This window comes from Haemorhous mexicanus, chromosome 19 (assembly GCF_027477595.1).
Source record: "Haemorhous mexicanus isolate bHaeMex1 chromosome 19, bHaeMex1.pri, whole genome shotgun sequence".
NCBI classification, from domain to species: domain Eukaryota; kingdom Metazoa; phylum Chordata; class Aves; order Passeriformes; family Fringillidae; genus Haemorhous; species Haemorhous mexicanus.
The window spans coordinates 10,954,243-10,967,936 of NC_082359.1; the positions used below are offsets into that span (position 1 = coordinate 10,954,243).

At 45.8% G+C, this 13,694-nt stretch overlaps 1 protein-coding gene across 5 annotated transcripts in view; it reads left to right on the plus strand.

Moving 5' to 3' along the window:
• The window catches only part of CLIP1 (CAP-Gly domain containing linker protein 1), a 62,241-nt gene that overhangs the window by 42,159 nt on the left and 6,388 nt on the right, over positions 1-13,694 (plus strand). For 4 of the 5 annotated variants that reach the window (XR_009488809.1, XR_009488810.1, XR_009488811.1 and 1 more), the window contains 4 exons: positions 4,116-4,253; positions 5,350-5,456; positions 8,138-8,261; positions 12,166-12,218. Coding sequence is in view for 1 of the 5 variants with exons in the window: in XM_059863388.1 (XP_059719371.1) it covers positions 722-2,953; positions 4,116-4,253; positions 5,350-5,456; positions 8,138-8,261; positions 12,166-12,218 (2,654 nt within the window). In the remaining 4 variants the exon portion in view is untranslated. Of the gene's footprint in view, positions 1-721; positions 2,954-4,115; positions 4,254-5,349; positions 5,457-8,137; positions 8,262-12,165; positions 12,219-13,694 lie in introns of all 5 variants that reach the window. The other variant, XM_059863388.1, reaches the window with a different exon arrangement.

Genomic DNA, 13,694 nt, shown 5'->3' on the forward strand with positions numbered 1-13,694 from the left:
GATGTCATTCCCTGGTTTTTTATATGCTTGGATTTTAAGGAGCATTGTGAACTACTTCATTTAGAAGTGCTGCACACCTTTTATTTGTAGTATGTTCTGCAGCTATTCAGTGTGTAGCTTGCATTAGCAATTTTAATTTTTCCTCCTGTTTTTTGACTTTACTGCTTGCTTTCATGCCTCAGCAATTATTTGCTATAATCTTTGCTGTATGATTTAGCAAATTATTCCGTGTATAAATTGACACACAATATTGACAGCACTGATGTGGTGTTTTGCATTAAAGGGATCATGACACCATATTTTTTAGAAAATCATGTGGAGTTGAAACTGAGAATTGGAAGTCAGTTTCTAATAGAACTCCTTGCATTTTAATTCACTTGGAGTCTTGTGAAATCATTTTGTGGCTCTTCTTTTGAACAATTTACAGTCAGTCAATTTATTGAGAGTACTTTTATAAATGATACGAAATTTTGGATGGAGGAACCTTTAAACCATGATAGTTTTAATATTATTTAGCCACTAAAAGCTTCTTGTGGATGATGCGTGTTCTGCAATGTAACAGGGGTGTCTGTCAGCAGCTGAGTTCAAGCAGGCTCTGTGTGTCAGTGTATACACTTTTAAAACTTAAATTAAGTTGCTCTATTTGCCCTTAAAGCACATTTCTCATTTGTCTGCTTGACTTGATTTTTGTTTTCCCTTCTCCCCGACTTTATTTCTTTAGTCCTTAAGCTCTGTGTTAGCCTCATCCAGAAAAGAAATCCAACAAATGTCAGACAAGATGAGGGCTTTGATATCAGAAAAAGAGACTTTGGCACAGGAGGGGAATACTTTAAAATTAGAGAGAGGTCCCTTGTTATCAAAACTTAAAGAATTGGAATCAAAGATTTCGTTAATGCAACAAGACCAAGAAGAACTGAAGGCAGAAAATAAAAGAATCCTAAAGCAGAAGGAAGAAGCTGAGGCCAAAAGCCAGCAGGAGAGCACAGAAAAGGGAGCACTGGCTTCTGAGAAAAGCAAATTACTCTCTGAACTCGAGGCAGTGCAGGCAAAGCTGCTGAAGGCAGCTCAGGAAAATGAGGCTCTCCAGTTCTTGGAGTTAACCTTGTTCCAAAAGCTGGAGGAACTTCAGGCCAGCAAAGATGCCATGGATGTGGCATGTCAGAAACATGTCAAAGAATGGGAAGAGCTGGAGAGTTATCAGAAGAGACTTTTGGAGGAGAAAGATGCAGTTCTAAAAGACAAAGATGATGTTATCCAGAAGCTGGGAGGTTCTTGTGAGGCCCTGGCCAGAGACCAAAGGGAGCTCCAGCAACAAGTGTCAGCTCTGGCTGCAGAGAGAGTGTCAGCCCTAGGGGAGCTCTTGGCTCTTCAAGACAGACACAAAGCCCTGGAAGAGGAGCTGGGCAGGGTCTTGACAGGCCTGCAGGAGGAGAAGGAGATGCTCCTCGAAGGCACAGAAAAGTTGCAAGTGAGTTTAGACAAGGCAGTCAGTGAAAACCAAGTGTTAAAAGTGAGAGAAGAGGAGATGCAAGGCCAGCTCACCAGAGCAATGAAAGACACAGCAGAGCTGCAGAATTCCCTCGAGAGCCTCACTTATCTCCTTGAGGAAATGAAAGCCTCAAGAGACACACTCAGTTTGGAATGTAATCACTTACATCAAGAGAAAGAGGCTCTTTCCTCATCAGAACAAAGGCTTTTGGCTGAAAGGGAGCAACTTCTCAATGAAAATAAGGCAACTGCTGAGAAGCTTGTGAAGGCCTCAGCATATGCTGAGCTTTGTGAGAGAATCTGCACTGAGAAAATGAACGAGCTGACCTTGGAGAAGGAATCTGTCCTTCAGAAGTTGTTGCAGTTTGAAGAGCACAATGAGGCTCTTCTCCAAGAGAGGAAGGAACTGGAGACAAAATACTTGGAGCTTCTTGATGAAAACAAGTCTTGTGCAAAGGCAGTGTCTGATCTGAAGAGGGAACGTGAGCTGGACCTCTTGTCCAGGAATGCTCTTGCTGAAGAGAGTGCCACCCTCCGAGATTCCATTGAAGCCCTGAAGGGGGAACTCAGTAAGAAGACTGTGGAAAATCAAGAGTTAACAGCCTGTAAATGTGACCTTTCCAATCTTCTGAAGAAGGCCCAGGATGCCAAAAGAGCATTAGAAGGTGAGCTGGCAGCTGCATCACACACCAAGCAGGTCCTGTCGTCTTCCTTGGACACCTGCTCCTTTGCCAGGGAAATGCTGACCAGGGAGAGGGATGAGCTGCAGGAGGAGTGTCAGAAATTAAACAGAGAGGTTGCTCTTGTAAAGGAATCCTTAACCTTGGAAAAGGAAGCTCGAAAACTGGACGAGAAATCATTTCTGTTGGGGCGAACAGAACTTCAAAGGAATATCTGCTGCTTGGAGAAGGAGCTAGAAAAGCTGAGAGAGAAAAACAAAGTTCTGGCTGAGAAAACACTTTTCATTGAGGAGAAAGAAAAATGTGAAATGAAACTGGTGGAAATAATGAGAGAGGAACAAGTCATCTGTGCAGAGAAAGAGCATGTCACTGCCAACATGAAGCGACTGAAGAGTAACTTTGCTTCCGTGTCCAAAACAGCGGCAGAGTTCCGGGGCGTGCACAGCGGCATCGCCAGGAAGATGGATGTGCTGGAGCACGAGATGGAGCTGATGGAGAAGGAGGGAGCTGAGTACCTCCAGGACCTGGAGATCCTGAGGAATGAGCAGAAAAATCTGCTCCTCAGTCAGGAGGGACTAGTGAAGGAGAAGGGGATAATCTTCCGGGATTATTACAGACTGTATAAGGAGGTTAAACTTTTAGAACAAACTAACAGTGACCTCTCAGGCAAATTGTTGGAGTCTCAGGGCCAAAATCAGATGCTGCAGGAGCAAATGAACAATCTGATTTTGAAAGTAAAAGAAATTGAGACTCTCCAGGCCCAAGCAGTAGTACAGAAACCAGAGGTATTGAAATTCATAAAAGTTAAAAGTCAAGTCTGGGGCTGGTTCTACTAATCCTGAGCACTAACCCTGGTGTCCTGTCTGCACCTCACTGCACACTCAGCACTTCATAACACACTGCAGTTGTGGGCTCTCTCAGATGGTACTTGGGGGTTGTTGCAAGTTGCAACTGTGAGTCTAAAAGACACTTTTTTTTTTTTTAATATTTTTAACTACAAAAGCCTCTATTGTTGCTGAATGTTGCAAGAAAACAACATAAACTGTGAATAAAATGAAGTTGTGTTCCCTTAATCTGGGAGGAGATGTTGAGCAGCTCCTTCTGATGAAGGACTCTGCAACATAAAATTTAAAGCAGTGATAGATAAGGTTTTAAATTGGATCTTTGTGTAATTTTATGTGCAATTACAGCAAACTGAGTTTTTATGTGCAGTTACACCAATCTGAGTTACTCCAAAGTTATGAAAGAATGTTCTGCTTCTGTAAATGTAATTGGATAAAAGCAGTGTGAGAGAAAGGGAAAGATGTTAAAAATTCTGGTGTTCTTTTTATTCACAGAAGTGTTTTGTATTCACCACCAACAAATCCTTTATAAAATACTTTGATTTCCGGTTTGTGTGGCTTGAAGCCCAGAAAACCACATTGAATGCAAATTGGAATCAGGAGATCCTATAGATTACACCTGCCTAAGTATTTTAATATCATTGTGAAGTATTTCCTTTATGAGGCCATAATGAACAACACTGAAATAATGCAATAATTGGCTTTATCTCTAATTCCATTATTTTCCAAATATTTGAGGTTTTGTAATGCCATATTTCTGAAAATACACCAGGCTGTTGGAAGTGAATATATGTTGAGTTACCACTGCCTAAAGAGGTGAGAGATCTGAGAGCAATCACAGTGGTGGTCATGAGAAATCCAGGAATTAAAATTCCTCAGATGTGACATGAGCATGGGGTTATAATCTGTTTCTGCATAGAATTGAATCTTCAGTTCATTTTATACTTTATGCAGCTCCAAAATGCAAATCAATTCCTGCTGTAAGTCCTTACTTACCTGGGAAGCAGCTGACAAACCACGGAGCTGTGCATAAAGTATTGGTCTTTTGCTGTCAGAGTTCCTGTTGGGAATAACTGTTTTTTTCCCTACCTCCCTTTATATCCAGGTGGCCAAACTGGCAGAAGATGTTTTCCAGGCAGTGGAGCAGGTGACCAAGGAGAAGGATGCCATTCACAAAGAGAAGATTGAAACTTTGGCCTCTTTGGAGAACTCGAGACAGACAAACCAGAAGCTGCAGAATGAAGTAATCACATTAAATGCTCTTCTGTGAAAAGTTTTGCCTGCTTTGTGATAGCAACTGTTGAAACATAGAGAATTGAAATAGGCAGGAGAGGATTCTGTCATTTTCCCACTGAAAAATTACTGGATGAGCACAGAGTGATGGAAAATGCACATGGTTTTCTGGTCATGGTCATTTTGTATTTGGCACGTGGTGTCAGTCCAAGGTGCAGCAGTTCCCCTTGGGATCTGTGTCCTGTCCATGTCTTCCCAGCACTCAGTGCTGCTCCAGGGCCTGAGGAAGGGGAGGATGCCCTCAGCCTTTGCTGTTCTGCACTGCCAGAGCACTGGGGGTGAGCAGCTGGGCTGCCCCCACTGCTGGAACGGGGGAGATTCCAGTGGGATCTGCCAGTGTGGAATTAGAATTGGTGACGTTCGTGTGGGAGGGGTTCCCTTCCTGGATTAAAAAAATCCACAGGGTCCTGCAATGCCATGAGAATGGCTGCAGATTATCTGTTATGTAATAAATACACTCTGTGGTGCATGAAAACAAATCAGCTCCATCAGCTGCTGCTGTTTCTGTGGGGGACACGAGCTCAGGAAATCCATGCCCAGCACTTTGTCCCATGCAGCAAGATCTCTGCAAGGAATTCACTTCCTGGGGGTGCAGGCACAGCATCCAGCCCTCCTGACTCTCAGAAAATAAGGTATGGAAAAGCAGAATTCATGAGTTATCTTAGAGGAATAAAGATCAAGGGCACAGCTGGTTTTAGCAACAAGCTCTGCATTTAAAAACCAAATAATGCTCAGAGTGCTGCAGCAGTTAATGGAGGTGCTTTGGGCTTTACCTTGGGGTGTTGGCCCCACATTCCTGGGAACTGCTCTCCAGTGGGCTTGGGATTCTTTGTGCTGCTCTGTTTGAATGCAGAGGTCTTGTAACATCTGTTGTTGGACAAACACATCAGTCCAGACAGGCTGGGTTAATTTTGGGGCTAAAGATCTGTCTGTCTGTCTATCTATCGATAGAAAATGGAAGAGCTCAAGCCTCCGTTTGGCTGAGGGCTGTTTCCTGAGAACTGTGTGGTTTCATTGGTGTAATGAGGGTTTTTTTCCTCTTTAAGTTGGACATGCTTAAACAAAACAACCTGAAAAATGAAGAGGAACTTAATAAGTCAAAAGAGCTTCTAAATCTGGAGAACAAGAAAGTGGAAGAACTTAAAAAGGAATTGTAAGTATTTCACTGTTAAATCTGTTCATTTTTGTGGGTATATTTACCTTTTTTTTTTTTTAATTGTCTTTCAGCAACTTTCTGATATCCTGACTTATAAAGCAGATATTAGGTCAAAATTGTTTGCCAAATGTTTGGCATGTGCAGAACTTGCCATGAGAATGTTGCTACTAAATTGCTGAAGGGAATGAAAGCAAATCCTTGGAGAATAGTTTGAAACAATGTGTTTGTTGGAGGGTTCTGCCACCCAAGGGCATGAGATAACATTAAAATCTTTATTAGAAGAGAATTCTGATTTAATTAAAGAACCCTTGGAGTTTTAGGTGGTTTTGCTCATAGAAACTTGACTCTGCTTTTATTTTTCATTGATGGCTTTGTGAAGTTTGTTTCTGTGGCCCCATTGTGTATTTATTTCTTAAATGGTGTAAACCAAATCCTACATAAGGGATATAAAACTTGAGTTAATTGTTCTTTATATGAACTGCTTCATTGAAAACCAACATTTGACATGCTACAGGCCCACAGTGTGTAACACTGGCCCCAAACAAATGAACTGAAAGCCTTTCAAATCATGAAATTTGCCATGTGCAATCTCATTGTAGCAAAGCTGCTGCTGTGCCACAGGGAATAAAGATCCCAAGTCTTGCTGCCCTGCAGGGGCTGCACATCCCCAGCTCTCAGAGGTGTTGGCATTAAATCACAAATCACTTTCCACCTGTGCTCCCAGAGGAATTTCTTGGTTCAGGGAGTGAGCTGGAATCTTGCTGACAGCTAAAGAGCAGCTCTGACTAATTATTATTGTAGTTCCATTTGTCATTTTGTGACAGCTCTGTGGTGACACCAGGGCACAGGGGCCACCAGATCACAGAATTCAGTGTCTGGCTGTGGCTTTGGAAAACCTGGGGCCTTGCACAGACCCCTTTGAGAAAAGCAGGATTTCTTTCCAGGAGCAATTCCTGCCTGAGTGGGAAATGACACAGTGAATGTGTGCTGGTGGCTCTGATGCTGGAACAGCAAGGGAGACTCTGAGAGTGTGGAAAGGCAGCAGATACTGGCTGTGATTTGCCAGGCAGGAATTATTTATAGGAGATGCTGCCTTGAAAATCTCCAGCACCACCAGGTGTTCTCAGGACCCTGATCACTCTGAGGGGGTGAATTCTGTTATTTCTTAGATTGAATGTGGCCTCTGATCATCAGAGCTGAGACCATGGGGAGAAAGGGAAGCTTGTCTAGTTTTTAATTGATCTTTGCTAGTTGTTTTGTGTGTTGCCCTGTTTTAATTACAGTAAGAATTAGCTTGGTGACAGGGATTCCTGAGCAGCAGGGTGTGGGCACAGCTCAGGGGGAGCTGGGTGAGGTGAGGAGGGCAGAGGGAATGTGGTGCCTTTGGAGCAAGGACAGGGACAAGTGTCCTCTGGAGAAGGCTGGGCTGAGGGAAAGCTGCAGTGCCTGTGGCTGCTCCCAGGGCCATCCCTTGGGAATTCCTTGCCAGGAGCACAGGAGCATTTCAGTGACCCCAGTACTGGGTGTGGGTTTTTTTAACACCCTAAATAATCTGTGCCTTAATGCCAGAAGAAAGAGGAGGAGGAGATAGTGCTGCACCTCAGCAAGGAAACAGGGATGGAAATAGGTGTGTTCCTGCTCAGCAGGAGTCACTGTGAGAGGTGGGAGCAGTTTGCTCCAGTCCAGGAGGATCTGGAGTTTGCCAGGGTGAGACCAGGTAGAAGGAATGGTTGAAAAATCAGAGTCCCATGAGATGCTGAACTGAAATCAGACTTTTGTTTAAATGTGCCCAGTAAGAGACAACAGATCCTTGTATTTTGAAGTGCTTGAATAAGTTTGTGACGTAAGGGTTCTTCTACTTCCCACAGTTATAAAAGTATTTTTAATATTCCAGTCAGGGTTTAGGTCTGTAGTATTGGCACACAGGAGTACTGCATCTCCTTTTTTAAAAAACAAAAGAGTAATAAAAATTACTATTCAGTGAAATTAAGGGTATCTTCTGTGCTTTTTGAAAGATGTCAAGTCTTAAAGATTTTCTGTTAGTCACTCATGTTTCAGCCAGCATGCTAAATGTTTTTAAAAATTTCTTGCAAATAAACGTATTTTAAGGAAATTGTACTCATTAGTAGCAACACAGGCTGATGAAAGCTGCAAAGCCTTTTTTCCTTCAGCTTTGGTTTTGTCCCATTTGCAGTTTTGTGTCTATTGAAGTAATGGAATAGATGAGGTTTTGCTTCCTGTGATCCTGCAATATTGGATGTCAGACCTGATAGGGAGTAGTCAAATAAGTGGAGCTCAAAGCTGGTTTTTTCAGTTGCCTTTTTTTCCAAGTTTTCTTTCTTTTTTTATGCTTTTAAGCAATTCTGTTTTACCTCTGGCTGCAGAGTTCCCCTCTGTGAGCAGCCCAGGCTGCAGACACCGCCAGCCCTGCTGCCCTGCCCAAATCCCAGCCTCGCTGCCCGTGGGAATTCCCGAGTACCTGCAGCACCGGCAGGGCAAGGCTTCGTGCAGCTCAGGGTTCATCCCGTCCCCGTGTCCCCGGGATTGTCACCGCTGTTCCCGATCCCCCAGCCACGTGACCCTGATGTATTTTTCCAAGCTGTGAAGCCGCCTCTCTCCCCCGGTTTTCCCTCGCCTCTCCCGTTCCTATGGTAACGATGCTCTCTGTGTGCTCGCAGCGAAGCGCTCAAGCTGGCAGCGGCTCACAAGTCCCAGCAGCTCGAGGCTCTGCAGGAGGAGAACGTGAAACTGGCCGAGGAGCTGGGCAGGAGCAGGGACGAGGTCTCGAGCCACCACCACAAGGTAGAGCGGCCGCCGCGGGCGGGGGGAGCCCCCGGGAGCCCCGGGGAGCCCTGCTGGAAAGGAGGAGAGGTGCTGGGAATGTTCAGAAATAAATTTGGAAGCCACCTGCACGGGGAGGTTGGAAGTGCAGGCTGACAGAAGGTTACATAACCCGGGAAGGAGACTTGGGAAGGCTTGGGAATGAGCAGAAATGAAACGTGCTTTAGCCGAGTGTATTAACAGAGAGTTGCTATTTCTGTCGGGAGTGATTTTGTTACACAACTGTGGAAATGTCCATCCACCACTAAGGAAATGTAGCTTTTTAATTCTTATTCCTGCTCTCCTCATTGAAAACAAAGAGGATTTAGGATGCATTTCAGCATAGTGTGTAAAACTATTTGGTTGGACTTGTGTCTGCTCAAACTTCACACTGTGCTGCAGCCAGGCAGTGGGTCCAGGGAACAGAACCCCTGCCAGGTGTTTTGCTGGTGGTGCTTAATTTTTTTTACTTTTTACTATTATATCTGAACATGTTGCTGGAATCCTAAAATATGGGCAAGTTACTCAGCTTGTGTCACCAGTACTTGCCAAAAGACAAAACAGATTTTCAGCCCCTGATGGAGGGTTTAGTTCTTGTGGAGCAGTTCCAGTGACAGGCACGCTGTGAAGGAATCTTTGGAAGATTGTATCCAAAAGATCCAAAAGCAGGAATGTGGGAGACTGAGGTTTGTGTCCTGACTTTCTGAGAGAGCTCCTGTGCAGGGAGGGGATCCTGTTCTCTGTCACAGGGCACAGACTCTCCCACCCTGCAACAGGCTCAATATTTTTAAAGCCAAGAGGCTGATTTTTCCCCAAGGGTCCTGTTTGGAAGTCCTGAGGATGGGTGACCACAGCCCTGGCTAGTTTGTAAATCCCTTTAGCTGCTGGCAGGAGTAATGCTCGGGCTCCTTGGTCCTCAAGAGCCTTTGGAGGTGAGGAGCAGAGTCCCAGACGTGTGGGCTCAGCACTGACTCATTCCCCATCTGAGGAGCAGAGTGGGGAGGGCACATCCCAAACAGCCAGTGGGAGCTGCTCCCCACTCCCACAGGGTTTCCTAAATTATTTCAGAGTCCTCGAGGCAACCTGTTATTTTCAGGGAGAGTTGTAACTTCAGAAGGATTGGGCAGCATGGGTCAAATCTTCCTGCATTTTGTCACCCAGAGTGGCCCCGGGGAGGGGACCCTGAGCCATGGGCTGGCTGTGTCCCTGCAGTCGCTCTGTGGCCTCCCTTGTTTGCAGCTGCCCTCGGGGAGGATTCCTGCTGTGTGCATCCTGCTGGCTGTGGATCTGTCAGCAGGGATCCCTCTCACTGCCAGGACAGACAGCTGTAGTGTGGGAAGCACAGGGATGAATCCAGCACCTCAGAGACTGGAATTGTGTCAGCTCAGCCTGTCCTGCCCGTGAGGAGATGGCTCCAAGGGCAAGGATCTGGAGGATCTGTTGGAGCTTGGCTGCACAGCCTGTTTGCCTTCTTCAGCCCTTTGTCTTGCTCTGTGTCCCCTTCTGGAACACGGGATCTGAGTCTGGGGAGTGTGGGAATGCAAGCCTGTGTGGTATTTGGGCTCTGAGATCTGGTGAACAGCTCGGCCTCCCAAAAGCCTGGGAGAGGCCTTTGGTATCCCAGCACCTCCCCTCTCCTGTCTCACCATGCTCAGGCACCAGTGGCCACAGGCCTTGGGCTCCCTGGGTTCAGGAAAAATGTCACCATGAAGATCCTTCAGTAGAATTTGGAATGTCCATGGTGGCAGTGAAGGGTTTGCCCAGGAGCTCCCAAAACTCTGGCCAGTGGGGAGGAAGCAGAGCACAGCCGAGCTCAGGCTGCAGAGGGTCTGTGCAGGTACCTGTGCAATGCATCAGGAAGGGGCAAACACAGCCTTGGGAATTTTGAGCTGTTGCTGTGGTAACCACATAAATTCTAACAAGTGTGTTGTCAACTGGGTTAGACAATCTGGGGCTGCTTGTGACACACTTTGCAAATTTAATGAATCCTGTGTCATGAATGATTTATCTGGACATCTAAAGGTTAAAGTGTCTCATGCCAAAGATGCTGATGGAGCTTTTCTGTATTGATCCATTAATAATTAGCTGATTGTAATTAATTAAAGAGTCACATTCAGATAGATACTGAGCTCAGGGAGCTTTCCTAGCCTCAGATTATTTGTTGTGGCATTTTGGGAGCCTCAGACCTGCTCAGGCATTTGAAGTTCATTGGAGAAGGTGTAGAAATACCCAGCAGCTCACCTGGCCCATCTTTTATTAACAGTGTGCAAGGTCTGCTCCGAGGGTGCTGAGTGTGACTGTAGAGAAATGCCAGTGCTGGCAGAGGACAAGGAATCCAAAAAACCAGCTGGGAAGTGTGATGGGCAGGAGATGAGTCCCCTCACTCTGGAGATGTGCAGGAGGAGAGGGGCTTGGAACCCCAGGTGTCAGAAGGAGGGTCTGGAGAAGCTGCAGCTCCCTGGGAGTCCCATTTCTCAGACTTGTCATATTTGTCCCTTTCTGTCAGCAGTCTGTACAGATGTCAGGAGTTCACACAGGCTGCCTCTGGGCAGGGAACAAGACAGAAACTGGGAACCAGGGGCTGCTCTGGTGCTGCTGGTGGAACTGGCTTTTGACTGGGTTTGACCTGCAGGAAAAACTTGGCCATACCCCCATAGTGCCTTGATGCTCTGTTCTCCCACACTGGTCACTTGCCTCGAGAGACACATCTTGATTTGCTTTAAGAATTATTTTTAGAAAACTCTCTACACTCTTCTAGTATCTATTCATTGTATCAATAAAGTTTTCTGATTGAGCCCAGTGAAACAATCCTGGTTAATCCCAGACCTGGAGGGTTTAGCAGCACTGCAGCACAGGGAAGGAGAAGGGAACTTGTCAGGAAATGTGGAGGAGATGGCTGCTCTCAGTGAGCTGCATTTAGCTGAGAGCTGGGGGGGCTGGCAGACACCCTGCCTGCTGAAGGAAACTTGTTTAACACCTTCTGTGCTGAACCTCAGGATCTGCAAAGTGCTGAAAGAATCCCCTGTGTCAGGGGCAGGAGCTGTTGTCAGGGCTCTGAGGTTGCCATTATAAATGTATGTGTTCCTGACCTTGAGGATGAACCCTGGAAGCTTGTGAAATCCCACTGGAGCCTGTGCTCAGGGAGTTCTGGTACAGACAGTTCTCAGAGCAGTAATTACTGGCTTTGGCCTTTGAATAAAAAGGAAGGAGGAGATGGTGAAAAATAATTAATTTGCCTGAAAAATACTTGTTTTCTTAACTATTCCAGAAGATCATTTGCCCCAGTGTTTCTGTGTTGGGCCTTTGCAGTTTTGTTGCTTTGCATTTCCTAGCCCAGTTTAGACCCAAGAACCAACAACAATAATTTCAGCTGAAGGCTTTGCAGGTTTTAAGGGCTTAAGAGTGGCCTCACCGAGTTACAGGTTCAGGATGTGGTAACAAACACCAGACCAACAGCTTTGGGATCAATAATTCATCTCTGAGTAACGGGGCAGTAGCAGCTCCGGGTCAGTGGTGCAGTGATCCAGCACAGCAAACCCAGCAACTCCCCAGTGCTGGGCTGGAAGCAATGGCCAGGCACTCAGGGGGTTCTTGGGGGGTGTGGGGGGTCTGGAAATCTCCTTTAATGCTGGTCTCACCTCTGCTGTGTGCACAGGACATGGAAACGCTCATAAAGCACCTCCAGGCCCTCACTGGCTGATGTTTTGGGCACTGAACAGTTTGTGTTTGGGTGCAGGTGCTGTGCCATGCAAATCTGCTGCTTTGAGGATCTGGGGGCTCTGCAGCCTCTCCCACGTTTATTTTATGGTAATGATCCTCTGAGATACCACACTAAGGAAACAGTCTGTGGTGTATTAACTGCAGTCTCTCTGTACTTGTGTTTTAGCTGGAAGAGGAGAGATCAGTACTCAATAACCAGTTATTAGAGATGAAAAAGAGGTAAGTTGTTCCTGCTGATGTGTGTTTAACCCCTCAGTCCTACAGAAATGGAACACAAAAACACTGCCAAGAGCTGTTCTTTTCTGTTGTGTCATGGTTAAAAGTGCTGAGTTGTTGCACTCTTTGGATTAGAGATGGAAGCATCCACGTTTGCTTTAGTTCCACACCCCCCACATTGTGGTAATTCTTATTTGCAGTGGCCAGTTGAATGTTTGGTTTTAGTCTGCTCTGGAATGTTGGATTGTCCCTCAGTCTGATAAAATGTGTGTGCACAGATCTGACCCAGTGAGCTCCTGAAAAATAATGGACAATAAATACAGTGATGCTGAGGAGGGTTATCAGAGGAAGAGGGAAAAGGGGAAGAAAAGTTACTGAGCACTTGCTGCTCTCATGGTTTCAGGCTGTTGTGTTCCTTGTGGGTTATTGCAGTTCATTCAGCACTGCTTTTAAATGCCAGGAGATTTGTCCTGGGTGTCTGGGGCATCCCTTTGTAAACTGCTGCTCAGGGAAAGGTCCCAAGTCACAAAAGTGAGTGTCTGCAGTGTGTGCTTGGGAAGCTGATTGGCCCCTGTGCCTGGAGGGCAATGGGGGCTTTCCAAAAGCAGTTACATAAATCCTTAGAGAACAACACAGCTCCCCACGACACCTCAGCTGTTCCAGGAAAAACAAACCAACCCTGCTAAGTTTCCTGGATTTATAATGGCCACAACAAAGAACAGTGAGTGGCTTTTGGGTGTTTATGCACATCCTTGGCCACTCAGTATTATCACTGTTCCCCTCCTCATTCCCTGACACTCTCTTGGGAGGGGGTTGTTGTATCTCCTGCTGTTCCAAAGGCCAGCAGGCACATGGGGTGTTCAGTGCTTCCCCAGGGAATGTCAGAGTTGGATCAGCTGAACCTCCAGCCCTAAGCAGCCTCACGAGCTGCATCACCACCCGTTACTGAACGTGTTTGAAAATGTGTTTTCAGTAGTGCAACTCCTGGAAGTCACTTGAGGAGAGAAAGGAGGGAGTGGGCACCAAGTCATTCAATACTTTGAGCAGTTCTGTTTCACAGAGAACAGTTTCAAAGACAAACTCTTTGTAAGTTCTACAGAGGAAGGTGTGGCTCTGATCTTCCTTCTCCTGTTTGACTCTGGGTGAGCTGCCTGAAATAATTCAGACAGTAATTAAATCACTGAAGTGAATTTTACCATGACTTTACCTTCAGTTGGTTACACTGAGGTGCCCCAGTTTGTGACTGGCTTAATGACACTGCTCAGCAGTGTTGAATAAACTGCAACAGAAGAGAAAATGAGCAACAGGAACAGCCTGGCTGAGGCAAACTGCAGGCACTGGGGCTCAGAACATGTCAACATGTGGCATCAGTCCTAATGAAAAAGGTTTGGCTGAATAAATAGCTAATTAAGTAAAAATAATGAGAAAAGTCTCTGAATTCCCAGATTCCACAGAATTTGGTGATGGGAAGATGATAAT